The following is a 16,279-nucleotide window of genomic DNA, read 5'->3' on the forward strand; positions in this document are numbered from 1 at the left end:
CGTGCAGGAAAGGGACTCTGCCCAGCGGGCGAGGGAGGGGAGGAAACGGCACCGGTGAGCTGGGCATTGGGCTCGCGTCCTGAGAAATCATGAAGGACCCCTGACAATGCTTTAGACACCCTGATTTCTTCTTTGGAAGAACGTTCCAGTTGTAGACTGGAGGGTGTTTTCTCAGAGGGCAGACCTTAAGGGGCTAAGAGCTGTCATCTCAGAGATGAGAGCCAGTGGATGGCCCCGTTGCCTTGGGGGCATCATGGTGGTTGGGGTGCAGGGGACTCTGTTTAGAACGTGAGGCCCTGGGTTTGAGCCCTGCACCATGTGGGAGTGCCACAGACAGCACTAAGAGTTCAGTGGGTGGCGGAACTATGCTCTGCTGTTTCTCTTCTCTGTCTTTCCTTCAAAAAAAAAAACAGTGAAATTGAGTGGGAAGGGCACCGCACTTGCTCCAGGTCTGCTCCCTGACAGCACATCAGAGAAGGCAGAGAGAGGCTGAGGCAGGGCTGGGGAGGCGGGCCTTGGCCTCGGCAAGACACCACGGCCACGTGAGGGACACGAAGCCTCGAGGATGTTCAGGCTGTGAGCATTCGTCCCGGTAGCTTGGCTGGAGGGTCTCTGTGAGCCCACTACAGACTTATCAAGGGTGAGATGGGCCCTGAGGAGCAGGCCCAGGACTCCCGGCAGACGAGTTAGTTTCCCGACGGCAGTGGTGGTGGGTTCAGATGATCTCGGGCTGCCCCTGAGTGTGGCGGTCTCAGAAAGGCCGTCCTCAGCACCTAATGACAAGAGACCACGAGAAGGGGAGCTCCCTGTGCTCAGCTATCGGCTCGGCTTCGCTGAGGGTTGAACAACTGGAGACCCAGGCACTGCCCAGAGCTTGGGGGCACCGACCCCAGCAGGCTCTTACCAAGCCGGGGCAGCAGTGGGACTAAACCAGGACCGCAAGAGAGTCTGCTGAAAAGCTACACCCCACGTCTCTGCCTGCCTGTGTACCTGGGCAGTGTCCTCCATCATGTGGGCCGTGTGGGCTGTCTAATCTGCCTGCGATACAAGCCGAGACTGAAGTTCTTGTCCACAACAGAGCTGTAATGTCCTTGGCTCTGGGGGCTGGGTGTCCCAAGGTCAAGGTGCCACAAGACGTGGCTTTGGTGGGGACTTGCCTTCTCTGTTCCCTCACAGTGGGGCGAGAAGGAGGACGGACACACACACACACACACACACACCCCTAGAGATCCTGTCCAAGAGAGCTCAGGTGGCAGGTTGGGGCAGTGGCAGAGAAACTCATGTCTGTATTCTCTTGTTGGGTTCCCGAGAGCAGGGTACAGGTGTCTCAGTCCATGGCAAGAGACCCTTGAAGAAAATGCGTTGGGCCACTAGACACATGGAGCCTGCCATGTGTCTTTTCTGATCCCCGTTTTACTTCTTAATGTCCAGAGAGGGTTTAGAAAGGGGAAAGTGAGCCGCTGGCGAGATGGTCCAGGAGGCAGCACGCACGTTACCACGGGCCGAGACACCTGCTCTACCCACTGAGCTCTCTTCCTGGCCCTAGACCCACGGCTGGATAAAAGACGTGTCGTGCAGGGGCCAGGCTGTGGCACAGTTGGCTAAGTGCTCACATTATAATGTACAAGGACCTGGGTTCAAGCCCCTGGTCCCCACCTGCAGGGGTCGGGGGAAGCTTCACAAGTGGTGACGCAGGGCTGCCGGTGTCTCTCTGTCTCTCCTCTCTAGCTTCCCCTCCCCTCCCGATCTCTCTCTGTCTCTATCCAATACTAAATAAATAGATATATAGTGTCATACACAGCCAAGAAGGAACAAAGCTCAGTGCAGGGAAGAGCGTGTGCAGGCACCCTCGGTCTCTCCCCCTCTCCGCCACACGGGACTCCATGCTTGGCAGTCTCTCTCTGCGGAACAGTTCTCATCCAATGCTCTTCTCTCTTGCTATGGAAAATAGAGACTTTATTGGGCTTATACAAGGTACCATTTCTGAATACAAACTGTAGGTAACAGGTAGCTGCGAGAGGCACGGAGACCTCGGTCCCGGTTCCTACGCACAGGGTCAGTCCTCCTCGCCGCACCCTGAAGCTGAAGTCCTCACACTTCTTGCCCTGTTCTGTGGGCTGCCAGCCGGCTAAAGGAAGGCGGCAGATGGAGCCTAGGAGCTGGTTGTCCCAAGCGACAAGCACCATCTCACCAGACCCTTGGCGGAAAGCTGCGGCTTGTGGACTGGTCTTTGTGCATGTGGGGCTGGGCTTGCATCTGAGAGAGGTGGCGGGCCTGTCACCTGGACGGCCATCCTGGGGCGCCCCCTGCAGGCTGCTCCAGGACCTGCAGGCCTTCCAGCGCCTCCACTGGCCCTGGGGCTCCTGGGAAGTCTTCTGGTTCGCTTGTCTCCCCCTCCCTGCCGCTGTCACCCGCCATGGGCACAGCCTCCGTGCTTTCCATCTCAGTGCTGCGAACTGGGGGTCTCTGCCTGCAAAGAGAGGATTCACAGAGAGCTTCTGTGAATGCGGAGGCGGGGAAAGCTTGCTTCCATTTCGGAGGGAACGGCTGGCCTACGTTGGTGTCACCCGCCCTCTCTCCACACTACCTCCCCAACTTGCTAGTCTTGGATCAAAGTGGTAGTAGCCACAGGCTGGGGTGGTCCGGGGGTTGGGAGGCAAGGGAAGGACAGACCCGGGGCCTGGCTCAGGCATAGCTAGCATAGGTAGCATAGAAGGATGTGACAGTGTGAGTTTTAAAAAAAAAAAAAGTCCTCTTTCTGGCTTGTCTCATTTAACATGATGCCTTCAAGTTCAGACCACTCTATTGCAAAGGAGACAGCTGCCTCATTTTTAACAGCTGCATAGTGCTCCATTGTGTACATGTACCACAGCCTTCTCACCCACTCATCTGTCACTGGGCATCAGGGTTGCTTCTAAGTTTGGGTTACTGCACACCATGCTGCTAGGAGCATTGGTGAGCAGAGGCCTATTCTGCCAGGGAAGGATCTCAGTCATAGGTAAATGGAAGTTAAGAATAAAGGTTAGGACAATACCTTTTAGTTTTGCTCAGGCAAAAACTAGTAAAGTCATGGGCCCCTTGAAATAAACCTAAAATAGACCTAATAGCTTTTTCCAAAAATGGAGACCCCCAAATCTCATCTGTTATATTGCTTGCTTTTAGGTTCATGATTAGTCAACAATTTGTTCTGCTTTATATCTTAACTCTTTTTCAGCCAACAGGTTCCAGATTCTAACATGATACCAACCTGACTTCCTTGGACAGACGACCCCACCAATATGTCCTGGAGCCCTGCTTCCCCAGAGCCCTGCCCCACTAGGGAAAGAGAGAGGCAGGCTGGGAGTATGGATCCACCTGTCAACACCTATGTTCAGCAGGGAAGCAGTTACAGAAGCCAGACCTTCCACCTTCTGCATCCCACAATGACCCTGGGTCCATATTCCCAGAGAGATAAATAACAGGAAAGCTATCAGGGGAGGGGATGGGATATGGAGTTCTGGTGGAGTTGTACTTCTCTTATCCTATGGCTTCACCAACATTTCCATTTTATAAATAAAAAAATAAAAGAATAAAGGTCAGGGAGGACATAAGGTGAAACTTGGTCTGGCTGTGGCATATCACACCAAAGCCAAGGACTCTGGGGAGGGAGGGAAAGAGACAGGATGACAGTGAGGTCCTGGTGTGTCTCACAGACACCAAACAAAGGGAAAAGAGAGGTGGTGTTTTTGTGTTCAAGACTGTTCTTTAAGCCATTAAGCGCCACCCAAATGTGATATTTACTAAGCTGCCGAGTTGGCTTATGGTACTGATACCTGTGAAGCAAGCACACACTTAGACATAAGGTCCCTGGACAGGCAGGAGCGTAGGGGGCTAGGCTCCCAGCCCCATCAGCCTGTGCCAGGCAGTAGCATCCCCTCCCAGCTGTGGAATCCACCTCTCACCTGCGCTTCATGTAACACAGCAGGAAGACCAGCAGGGCCACAGCCAGCATGACAGGGATGGTGATGGCCACTGGAAGAGAGCAGAGCAGGCTGGGAGACAGCAGGCCAGTCCTGGTACAGTGGGGCGGGGGGTGTGTGTCCTATTCTCCCTGTCCTCAGCACAGTGACATGTGGGAGTGTGATGGGGCTAAGCCAGAAGGGGGGAGTGAGACTCATGGGAGTGGGGGCAGCACCAAGGAGGTGCTTTCTTTTCTTTTCTTTTTTCTTTTCTCTTTTCTTTCTCTCTTTCTCCCTTTTTCTTTCTTTCTTTCTTTCTTTCTTTCTTTCTTTCTTTCTTTCTTTCTTTCTTTCTTTCTTTCTTCTTCTTCTTCTTCTTTTTTTTTTTTTTTACCAGAGCACTGCTCAGCTCTGGTTTATGGCAGTGTGGGGGATTGAACCTGGGACTTGAGAGCCTCAGGCAAGAAAGTCTTTCTTTTCTTTTCTTTTCTTTTCCTTTCTTTTCCTTTCCTTTCTTTTCTTTTCCTTTCCTTTCCTTTCTTTTCTTTTCCTCCAGGGTTATGGTTGGAGCTCGGTGCCTGCACTACGGGTCCACTGCTCCTGTGGTCATTTTTTTTTTTTTTATTTTGGATAGGACAGAGAGAAATTGAGAAGAGAAGGGGAAGAGAGAGACAGAGAGATCCCTGCACCCCCTGCTTCACCACTCAGGAAGCTTTCACCCTGCAAGTGGGGACCGGGGACTTGAACCTAGATCCTTGTGCATGGTAATGTGTACGCTCAACCAGGTGCACCACTGCCTGGCCCCTTAGCAGCTCTTACTTTGTTTTGCCTTTTTGAAAAAGTCTATTTACATATTTTGAGAGAACCGAGACAGTGCTCGTCTCTGGCCTGACGTGGTGCCCAAGATGGAGCCTATGACCTCTGGGGCTGCAGACATGCAAGTCCTGTGCTCCCACAGGCTATGTCCCCAACCTAGTCATCACACTTCTTCATGCCAGAGGGAGGGTGGGAGGAGATGGCAGGGGTGTTGTTGCAGAGGAGAGGGGCAAGAGGGAAGAACTAGGGCGAAGGTAGGACTCTAGCGAGGAGGGCTTTTGGGGTGTGTCCCCTGGAGAGAGCCAGTGGGGTCTCTGTGGGATTGAGAGGACTGGGCCCAGTGCAGGGTGGGCAGAGCTGATTGTCAGACAGGTCTCGCTGATTCCCTTCCATGTGGTGGAACCTCCTTGAGCCACCTGCCTGTCCAGCCCTGGGGCAGGATGACAACTGTGGCACCAGGAGCGCCAGTGCTGTGAATGTGGACCCCCACGTGCAGCCCCTGGGTGCTCAGCTTCTGGGGTCCTGGTCTCTACAGATGGGACACGTCTTGTGCTGAGGACCCAGAACCCGGAGTTCGCACTTGAATACAGTGCTGTTTAGTGGACATCAGGATAGGCCAGCATCCAGGCTGTCGTCCTTGGGGACCCACTTGTCTCAAGGACAGTTGAGGACAGTAACAAAAGCTTTAGAGGAAGGCCATGGCCTTTCATTCCCTAAATCCATTCTCGGGCTTTATTCTAAGGAGATAGGAAGAATATATTCAAATGCGTATCTACCGTAAAACGTTCAGAAATGTTTCTCGGATGCTAATCTAAGTCTCTGGGGGCTAGGTGACAGTGCAGCTGATTGAGTGCACATATTATAATGCACAGGGAGCCAGGTTCAAGCCCCTGGTCTTCATCTGCAGGGGGAAGCTTTGCAAGTGGTGAAGCAGTACTGCAGCTGTCTCTCTCTACCCCTCTCTTGATTTCTCTCTGTTTCTATCAAATAAATAAAAAAAAAAGGAAAAGGAGCAGGAGGTGGTACACTGGGTCAAGCACACATATTACCAAGTACAAGGAACCAGGTTCAAGCCCCTCTACCCCACCTTCAGGGTGTCTACTTCATGAGCGGTGAAACAGGTTTGCAGGTGTCTTTCTCTCCCTCTATTTCTTCATCCTCTCTTAATTTCTCTCTGTCCTATCTAATAAAAATTAGAAAGAAAAAAGAAGGAAAAATGGATTCATAGTGCTGACACTGAGCCCCAGCAGTAACCCTGGAGGCAAAAAAAAAAAAAGGGTGGGTGGGTGGGATGGGGTAGGATGGCAGTAGTGCAGTGGGTTAAGCACACATAGCATGAAGCACAAGGATCCCAGTTCGAGTGCCCGACTCCCCACCTGCAGAGGGGTCACCACACTTGTGTTGAAGTATGTCTGCAGGTGTCTGTCTTTCTCTCCCCATCTCTGTCTTCCCCTCTTCTCTCCATTTCTCTCTGTCCTATTCAGCAACAACAACAACAAAATGGAGAAAATGGTCACCAGGAGCAATGGATTTGTGGTATAGTTACCAAGCCCCAACAATAACCCTGGAGACAAAAAAAAAAAAAGGAAAGAAAAAAGTAATAATAAAAAAATTGAAGTCTCTGGCCAATAAAATAATAAAGCTGGGAATTGGGTGGTAGCACAGTGGGTTAAGCTCATGTGGTGCGAAGCATAAAGACCGGCATAAGGATCCCAGTTCGAGCCCCCGGCTCCCCACCTGCAGGGGAGTCGCTTCACAGGCGGTGAAGCAGGTTTGCAGGTGTGTCTTTCTCTCCCCCTCTCTGTCTTCCCCCTTCTCTACATTTCTCTCTGTCCTGTCCAACAATGATGACATCAATAACAACAACAACAACTACTACAACAATAACAAAATAATAATAAAAAAGTAAAAGGCATACACTCATGGAGCACTCACAGTTTTTTTTTTTTTAATGATGAGATGAAGCGATAGTTTTTAACGTGGAAAGGTCCTAGCCAATAAAAAATAAATAAATGGAAAAAATGACCACCCAGAACAGTGGATTCATAGCTCAGGCACCAAGCCCCAGCAATCACCCTGGAGTCAAAAAAAAAAAAAAAAGAGAGAAAGAAAGAAAGAAAGAAAGGAAAAAAAAGGAAAAGAAAAAGGAAGGAATGGGAATGAGAGTCACTCAGAGAGTGAGCTGGCCTATCAGCTGCCGGCTTCCTCAGCGGGGGCTGCAGGAGTCTGAGAAAAAAAGAGATTTGATGCAAGGATGCTGAGAGAGAGAGAGAGAGAGACACTTGCAGCCCTGCTTCACCACTCATGAAGCTTTCCCCTTGCAGGTGGGGACTGGGGGATTGAACCTGGGTCCTTGTGCCCTGAAACACGTGTGCTCAACCAGATGCTCCACCACCCGGCCCCCCAGGTGTGTCTCTCTCTCCCTTTCTATCTCCCCTTTCCCCTCAGTTTCTCTCTGTCTCTACGAAAAACCCGAGTAACAAAAAATTAAAAACGACACACCCATCCAAAAAGATTTGTGTATACCTATGTTCTTGGCAGCACAATGTGTAATAGCCAAAACCTGGAAGCAACCCAGGTGTCCAACAACAGATGAGTGGCTGAGCAAGTTGTGGTCTATATGCACAATGGAATACTACTCAACTATCAAAAATGGTGACTTCACCAATTTCAGCCCATCTTGGACGGACCTTGAAGAAATCGTGATAAGTGAAATAAGTCAGAAACAGAAGGATGAACATGGGATGATCTCACTCTCAGGCAGAAGTTGAAGAACAAGATCAGAAGAGAAAACTGAGTAGAACTTGAACTGGAATTGGTGTATTGCACCAAAGTAAAAGACTCTGGGGTGGATGGGGGGAGAATACAGGTCCAAAAAGGTTGTATTGTTATGTGGAAAACTGAGAAATGTTATGCATGTACAAACTATTGTATTTACTGTTGAATGTAAAACATTAATCCCCAATAAAGAAATAAGAAAAAATTAAAAACAAGATCACATTTTATTTATTTATTAGAGAGAAAATGAACCAGAGCATCACTCTGGCACATTTGGTGCCAGTGACCGAACTCAGGACCTCATGCTTTAGAGTCCAGTGCTTTATCCACTGCGCCACCTCCCAGGCTGTTTAATGCCACAGTGTTTCCAGGCACCATACTCTCCAGAGAGCCTTTCTGAAATGTTCGATTCCATGTACATGTTTTGATGGTTGATAAGACCATCCTAGCCAGCTAGCTGCTGAGGTGACCAAAGCTGCTGGAATTTTCTCTGGCTGACATTTGGTGCAGACCCAGCGTAGCCACAAACACAAGAGTCACTGTGAGCACAAAGCAGAAATGATTTGGGGATGAAGAGATAGCCTGGAATTCACGGAGGCTCGGGGCTGTGGTGTGTCTCTGTCTCTATCTGAATGAAGAAGTGACCCAGACACAGTGCAGTTGCACACAGGGTGAAATAGAATATTTGGAGCCCCCAGCTCAACACACACAACAAGGAAGTAAGTTTGATTTGATTTTGCCCCTACCGGATAATAATTTTTTTTTCCTTACTGCAAAACTTGTCAGACACAAATCTTAGATCCCTACATTTCTCTCTCTGACACAGCTTCCTTTTCTCCTCTCTCCCCTGAGTTCTCCTGTCTGCTCCCTCTCTCTGTCTCTCTCTCTCTCTGATAACCTTCCCCCTTAAACTTCCTTGGGCATCTTTCTCGAGAGCCGTCAGGTATGTGTGTCTCCCATGAAAAATGCCTGCTGTACTGAGAAACAGCGTGCATTTGTCACCTAGCCTGAGACTTTTTCAGGAGCCGGGCCCTCGCACCCAGGACCAAGGTCCCCTGAGCACAGACTCCTTGGGGCCACAGGGAAATACTCACCAGTGACGTTTCTGCTGGTGGTGCTGTAAGAAGCTGTACCTGCAGAGAAGAATCCACAGCTCAGTTACTGCCACTGAGCTAAAAAAAAAAAAAAAAAGTTCTGAAGATACTCGCTTCTCGCCAAGCGGGAGAGACCCTGTCTTAGACCTTGAGACTCACAGTTGGTGAAAGAGAATAGCACAGGCAGTAGCAGAGAACAAGCAGGGCAGTTTGTTTGGACGCTGGCCCCTGCGTCAGAACCACAGCTGCCTTCCCAGAAGATTCTGCTTAGCAGAGAGCACCCAGGCTCCTGGCAAAGGCTCAGGCTTGCAGCCTCTGGGAGCCAAAGTTCCTTCTGAAGCTGGACTGAAGGGGTCTAGGTTCGGGGGAGGAGGGAGCACAGAGGCAGAGCAGAAGGCTTGGAGTGGTTGGAAACTGAGCGCCGGGCACAGCAGAACCCACCCCTTCCTGGCAGCCTCCTTAGCTACCTGTCGGATTGGAGGGAGAGTGCTCCGAGGCCTTGGCTGTGGTCTGGGACAGGGATGGGGAGGACCCATGTATGTACCACCCTTCGGTGCCTGCGGGAGGAGTTGGCCTTGTGGCTGCAGTGTTGCCTGTCTTGGAAGTGGAAGCTGGCTCTGTCGAGAAGTGCAGGATACAGAGAACATAAACAGGTTGGACCATCTCTTTGCTCAGCTCTGGAAGTATGTGGACCCCTGCCCCTCACCTCAGCTTTTTTTTTGGGGGGGGAAAGGTGAGGGGGATCCTTAAGTAGGGACATCTGGCACCTGGAATGGTCTCAGGACTGTGGAGGAAGAGAAAGGGTGTGCAGTGACTTATCATTGAGCACCTCACAGAAAGAGAAGACTCCAGAGGGGCTGGAGCCCTGTGTATAAGAGTGGAACACCAATGGCCAGACGTTCTGGCTTTAGTGATTATTTGTTCTTTTTCCCCCAATATTTTTATTGGTTTTATCTGAGAGAGAGAGGGGAGGGGAGAGAGAAGGAGACAGACACACCAGAGCCCTGCTCAACTCTGGCAGATGGTGGTGCTGGGGTTTGAACCTGGGATCTCAGGGCCTCAGGCATGAAAGCTTCTTTACAGAACCATTATGCTGTCTCCCCAGCTTCAGTTGTTGTTATTATTTTGATTTTTCTGTTGAGAGAGAGCAAACAGGAACCAGAGCATCACTCTGAAGTGCTGTAGGTGGAACTCAGAGCTTCAGGCTGCAAGCCCAGTGTTCCCCACCGGCATAATTTTAGCTATTCTTTTTGGGTTTGCACAAAAATGAATGAAGGGGGCCTGAAATCCAGCCATCAGGACCCAAGTCCTCCTTTTTCCGGTCCCTGTCTCCCTGTCTCTGCCTGTCTCTGCTCTTACCATGAAAGACGAGGCTTCCTGGGGCAAACGGCACTGAGTGCCACAGCCTTGGAGCACAGGGGGTGCTGAGGGTGTCCAAGCTGTCTGGGGGTGCTTCCCTTCAGCTGGAACCCCCAATTCCCGGCTTGCTCCCCAGGACAAAGTTGAGGAAGGGACATCCAGTCTCTCTGGCTTCTCTCTCATGTGAAACTCTAGTTCATGGGAAGTAAAAAATAGGGTCCAGGGGTGGTTCACACATGTTGAGCACACATGTTACAACGCTCAAGGACCTGGGTTCGAGCCCCTCATCCCCACCTGCAGGGGGAAAGCTTTGCAAGTGGTGAAGCAGGGCTGCAGGTGTCTCTCTGTCTGTCTCTCTCTATCACCCCCTTCCCTTTTGATTTCTGGCTGTCTCTATCCAGTAAATAAAACAAAGATAATAAAAGAAATTGAACAAATAAATCTTGAGTCAGTCTTTTTCTTTTCTTCTTCTTTTTCTTCCTCCTCCTCCTCCTCCTTCTTATCCTTTTTTCTTTTTTGCCTCCAGGGTTATTGCTGGGACTCAATGCCTGCACTATGAATCCACTACTCCTGGAGGCCATTTTGTTGTCTTGTTGTTGTTATTGTTATTATTGTCATTGTTATTGTCATTGTTGGATAGGACAGAAAGAAATGGAAAGAGGAGGGGAAGACAGAGAGGGGGAGAGAAAGATAGACACCTGCAGACCTGCTTCATTGCCTGTAAAGCGACTCCCCTGCAGGTGGGGAGCCCGGATCCTTACGCTGGTCCTTGCACTTGGTGTCATGTGCGCTTAACCTGCTGCGCTACCACCCAGCCCCCTTCTTCTTCTCCTTCCTCTTCTTCTTCTTCTTCTTCTTCTTCTTCTTCTTCTTCTTCTTCTTCTTCTTCTTCTTCTTCTTCTTCTTCTTCTTCTTCTCTGACTTATGGTGGTGCAGGAGATTGAACCTGGGACTTTGGAGCCTCAGGCATGAGTCATGAGAGTCTCTATGCATAGCCATTATGCTTTTTTTTTTTTTTTTTTGGATAGAGACAGAGAGAAATTGAGAGGGGAGAGGGAATGGTAGAAAGGGGGAGAAACAGAGACACCTGCAGCCCTACTTCACCACTTGTGAAGCTTTCCCCCTTCAGGTGGGGAACTAAGGGCTTGAACCTGAGTCCTTGCACACTGTAATGTGTGCACTTAGCCAGGTGAACCACAGTCTGGCCCCCTATTATGCTGTCTACTTCTGCCTAAATGTTTTTATTTATTATTGGATAGAGCAGAAGGAAATTGAGAGGAGAGGGACAACTACAGATACAGCTAGCTAGCTAGCTAGGAACACCTGCAGTCCTGCTTCACCACCTGTGAAACTTTCCATTTGTAGATGGGGACCAGGGACTTGAACCTAGGTCCTAGTGCACTGTAATGTGCACTCAATCAGATGTGCCACCGCCTGGCCCCATGAGTCAATTTTTTTTAATCCCTCCCCCCTTTTCTTTTTTTTTAAATTTATTTATTTATTCTCTTTTGTTGCTCTTGTTGTTTTATTGTTGTAGTTATTATTGTTGTCAACATTGTTGGATAGGACAGAGAGAAATGAACAGAGGAGGGGAAGACAGAGAGGGGGAGAGAAAGACAGACACCTGCAGACCTGCTTCACCTCTTGTGAAGCGACCCCCCTGCAGGTGGGAAGCCGGGGGCTCGAACTGAGATCCTTATGCCGGTCCTTGTGCTTTGTGCCACGTGCACTTAACCCGCTGCGCTACCGCCGGACTCCCCCCATGAGTCAATCTTACGAAGAAGAAAGACAAACCAGTAGGGAGTTGGTGTTTGTAGCTGTGTTTGATTCCACACATAAAGAGTAGGTTGAAGCCCTTACTCTCCATGCCCCTGTGAAGCCTGTGACTAGGCACCTTTGATGGGGGGCCTGGAAGGGGTGAAGCCAGTGTGAGGTCCCCTCCTGGCAGTGACAGCCAGGCTGCTGCTGTGCATGTTTGCTCAGGACTCAGCAGTGTCCCCCCCCCCAGGCACAGGGCCCTTCCTGGTTGCAGGGGAGTCCTTACCCAGTTCCCCATGTTCCTACCTTTTCCAGAAGGGGAAGGCATCCCAGCCCCTGTGGGCACCACGGTGGAGGGGGGCCTTTGGTGACTCAGGGAAGGGTCCCCTGGGGAAGACAAGAATCACGTGGCCTTTGTGACCCCAAGGTGGCACTCAGGTGGCTTCAGAACTGGGTCTGAGCAGAAACCAAGTGTCCTCAGTCACAGTGGATGCGCCAGGATTCCAAGGATGGGCCAGAAGCCCAGGAGATAAACCACAGCCTCCCCCAGCCCTCACTGGCCAGACTGTGGGACCCAGGCTGCACTGAGCTCACATAAAACACAGACCTGCCACGTGGCAGCCCTCCCTCCCTCCCTTCTCCGTCCCTCCCTCGTCCTTCCTTCCTCCCTCCTTCCCTTCCTTTCTTTTTAATATTTACTTATTTGACAGGGTAGAGAGATTGAGAATGGGAGGTGGGGGAGAGACACCTGTAGCTCTGCTTCATAGCTAGTGAAAGCTTCCTTACTGCAGGTGGGGACCAGGGGCTTGAACCTGGGTCTTTGTACAGTGTAATGTGGGTGTCAGCCAGGTGTACCACCACCCTGTCCCCGTCAAGCATTTCTGATCGAATGACACCGATGGCACAAGCCTAGCTTCCCTGCATTAGCACCTGGGTGGAGAATAGCAATTATTTAACAGGTTACGCTTATCTGGAAGGAAAAAAAAACAAGCACAAGAGGTAGGGTGACCATGGAGGCTGGCTGGTGCTGACAGAGGGGCTGCATGACCCTGAGTTCTCTAGTCTCTGACACAAATTCTTTTAATAATATTATTATTATTTTATTTATTTATTTTTAATCAGAGCACTTCAGCTCTGGCTTATGGTGGTGCTGGGGATTGAACCTGGGACTCTGGAGCCTCAGGCATGAAAGTCTGTTTGCATAACCATTATGGTATCTACCCTCTTCTGAGTTCTCTAGTCTCTAGGCTCTAAAATGTCACCATATCAGCTGTCCATACCAGACCCCCTTTCCCGTGCCCACAGAACTTCTCCATCCTGAAGTCACTCACCCAAGGAATTTACCCATTTAATTTTTTTTTTTTTGCCCCCAGGGTTATCACTGGAGCTTGGTGCCTGCACTATCAATCTACTACTCCTGGACGCTATCTTCTTTCCTTTGTTATTGTTGCTGTTATTGTTGTTGTTATTGTTGTTGGATAGGACAGAGAGAAATGGAGAGAAGAGGGGAAGACAGAGGGGGAGAGAAAGACAGACACCTGTGGGAGTCAGGCAATAGCACAGCAGGTTAAGCGCAGGTGGTGCAAAGCACAAGAACCGGCATAAGGATTCTGGTTCGAGCCCCCAGCTCCCCACCTGCAGGGGAGTCACTTCACAGGTGGTGAAGCAGGTCTGCAGGTGTCTGTCTTTCTCTCCCCCTCTCTGTCTTCCCCTCCTCTCTCCATTTCTCTCTGTCCTATCCAACAACAATGACAGCAATAATAACTACAACAATAAAACAACAAGGACAACAAAAGGGAATAAATAAATATAAAAATATTTTAAAAAGACACCTGCAGACCTGCTTCACTGCTTGTGAAGCGACCCCCATGCAAGTGAGCAGCCGGAGGCTCGAACTGGGATCCTTGTGCTTTGCACTATGTGCGATTAACCTGGTGCACTACCACCTGTCCCCCACCCATTTAATTTTTAAAAGATGTATTTGTTAGCAAGGGAATCAGAAGACCATCACTGTGAAGCAGGTGGTACTAGGATTCGAACTTGGGACCTCATGCCTGCAAAACCTGTTCCTTACTGCTGAGCCCTACCCAGCTGAGAAATCAGAACTTTAAAGAACCACAGTGAAGGGACCAGGCAGTGGCACACCCAGCTGAGTGTACACATTACAGTGTGCAAGGACCCAGGTTCAAGCAACTGGTCTCCACCTGCAGGGGGAGAGCTTCACAAGTGGTGAAGCAGGGCTTCAGGTCTGCAGGTGTCTATCTTTCTCTCCCCCTCTCTGTCTTCTCCTCTTTCCATTTCTCTCTGTCCTATCCAGAAATGACGACATCAATAACAACAACAATAATAACTACCACAACAATAAAAAAACAAGGGCAACAAAAGGGAAAATAATAAATAAATATTTAAAAAAATTTTTAAAAAGAATTAAAAACTAGTAAGCAAATAAATATTTAAAAATAAGAAAAGGAAAAACGAGGGAAGCATGGGAAGCCCTTAGTTTTGCCCTTGGTTCCGGCTGTCCCTGACAGCTTCCGGCAATCCTCAACTGGGCCAAGTTCTCCCCATGGCCAGCTCAGACCTGTGGGTCCCTGTGGGTTGGTGGCTGTGGGTGAGAAATGTCAGTGGCTACTCTGCAGACAGCCTCCAGGGCAGGCAAACAAGCTGTGAGCATATGTCCATGTCTGCACTTTGATCCTTTCAACCATAATCCTTTTTTTTTTTTTTTTATTTGTCATCCCTTTACTGCTCCAGGCTGACTTTTCAGATAGAAGACAGCCAGCCAGCCAGACAGACAGAGACACAGAGCAAGATGGAGACCAGGCTGGGCCTGGCTCCCTGGGGTGACCAGGCGAATGTCCTTACTATCTCCGCAGACCACACTTGACACCCACAGCTCCCACAGTGTCAATAACGGCTGCTTATCAGAGAAACACCAGGTTCCAAGATGTCGAGACCCCCACCTAGGGTCTCCCATGTGGAGAGCGGCTGAGCCGTGCTTTGGACCTGGACCCACTTCTCTGTCTCCCAGATCACTGAGCTGCAGAGCTCAACACGGATCTCCTTTCTGCTGTCTGTCCCTGTGTGTCGTCCTCCCGCCCCCTGCTTCCTGCTGGCCTCAGCTGGAGGGCGTGCAGGTGGACACAGAGGAGGGGAGGCCACTTACTGATGCACTGGAGGTTGGGGGGCGTCCAGTGGGCCATGTTGGTGGTCTGGTTCAGCACGCACTGGGTCAGGCTGGATGTGCCGGCTTTGCGTTTGAAGCCTGATTTGCAGGTGTAGCGCTCCCGGGCGTGCAAGTGGTAGTTCTTGACCTGGATGTCCGCATGGGCCACCGACATGGGCGTGGGGCAGGTGGGATCTGCAGCAGGGAGGGCGACAGAGCAGGGCCAGCTCAGCTGGGAGGCCCGGGCTGGGGGTCGGAGCCTGACTTCCTCAAGGGGCCACGCGAGAGTCCCCAGGCCCCATGGAGCCTCCATTATATATCTGGGCTGCCTACCTACTGGTACTTTTCCTTCTGGCTGAGGGTATTTGGGACTGGCCTCAGGTCCTTAAGTATTCACAGCCAGGACTGGGAAGATAGCATAATGGTTATGCAAAAAACTTTCAGGGGACTGGGTGATGGTGCACCTGGTTAAGTGCACATATTACTAAGTGCAAGGATAGGGGTTTGAGCCCCCAGCTCCCCACCTGCAGGGGGCACGCTTCACAAGGAGGACGCAGGTCTGCAGGTATCTTTCTTTCTTTTTTTAATATTTATTTATTATTGATTCCCTTTTTGTTGCCCTTGTTGTTTTATTGTTGTAGCTATTACTGATGTTGTCGTTGTTGGATAGGACAGAGAGAAATGGAGAGAGCAGGGGAAGACAGAGAAGGGAAGAGAAAGATAGACACCTGCAGACCTGCTTCACCACTTGTGAAGTGACTCCCCTGCAGGTGGGGAGCCGGAGGCTTGAACCGGGATCCTTTAAGCCAGTCCTTGCGCTCTGTGTCACGTGCGCTTAACTTGCTGCGCTACTGCCCAACTCCCCAAGGTGTTTGTCTTTCTGCCCTTCTCGCTTTCCCTCCTCTCTCAATTTCTCTCTGTTCTATGCAATAATATGGCCACCAGGAGTAATGGGCTTGCAGTGCAGGCACTGAGACCCAGAAAAATAACTCTGGAGGAAAAAAACAAAAAAGGACTCTTGTGCCAGAGGCTCCAAAGTCCTAGGTTCAATCCCCAGCACCACCATATGGGAAAGCTGAGCAGTGCTCTGGTCTCTCTGTATCTTTCTGTCTATATTTTCCCCCTCTTTCTTTCTTTCTTTCTTTCTTTCTTTCTTTCTTTCTTTCTTTCTTTCTTTCTTTTCTTTTCTTTTCTTTTCTTTTCTTTTGCCTCCAGGGTTATTGCTAGGGCTCGGTGCCTGCACCATGAATCCACTGCTCCTGGAGGCCATTTTTCCCCCTTTTGTTGCCCTTGTTGTAGCCTTGTTGTGGTTATTATTGTTGTTGTTGATATCGTTTGTTGTTGGATAAGACAGAGAGAAATGGAGAGAG

The 16,279-nt window shown here is 50.1% G+C and overlaps 1 protein-coding gene across 7 annotated transcripts in view; it reads right to left on the reverse strand.

The window, feature by feature from the left end:
- Nucleotides 1–531: 531 nt before the first annotated feature.
- Nucleotides 532–16,279, reverse strand: part of IL15RA (interleukin 15 receptor subunit alpha) — a 28,524-nt gene continuing 12,776 nt past the window's right edge. The window contains exons 2-7 of one of the 7 annotated variants that reach the window (XM_060192417.1): nucleotides 15,243–15,314; nucleotides 14,910–15,104; nucleotides 12,050–12,130; nucleotides 9,094–9,243; nucleotides 8,627–8,665; nucleotides 534–2,470 (exon numbers count right to left, since the gene is read on the reverse strand). In XM_060192417.1, the coding sequence (XP_060048400.1) occupies nucleotides 1,770–2,470; nucleotides 8,627–8,665; nucleotides 9,094–9,243; nucleotides 12,050–12,130; nucleotides 14,910–15,084 (1,146 nt within the window). In that variant the 5' untranslated portion in view covers nucleotides 15,085–15,104; nucleotides 15,243–15,314 and the 3' untranslated portion in view covers nucleotides 534–1,769. Of the gene's footprint in view, nucleotides 2,471–3,941; nucleotides 4,012–8,626; nucleotides 8,666–9,093; nucleotides 9,244–12,049; nucleotides 12,131–14,909; nucleotides 15,105–15,242; nucleotides 15,315–16,279 lie in introns of all 7 variants that reach the window. The other 6 variants (XM_016189760.2, XM_060192418.1, XM_060192414.1 and 3 more) reach the window with 6 other exon arrangements.

This window comes from Erinaceus europaeus, chromosome 6 (genome assembly GCF_950295315.1).
Source record: "Erinaceus europaeus chromosome 6, mEriEur2.1, whole genome shotgun sequence".
Lineage (NCBI taxonomy): Eukaryota > Metazoa > Chordata > Mammalia > Eulipotyphla > Erinaceidae > Erinaceus > Erinaceus europaeus.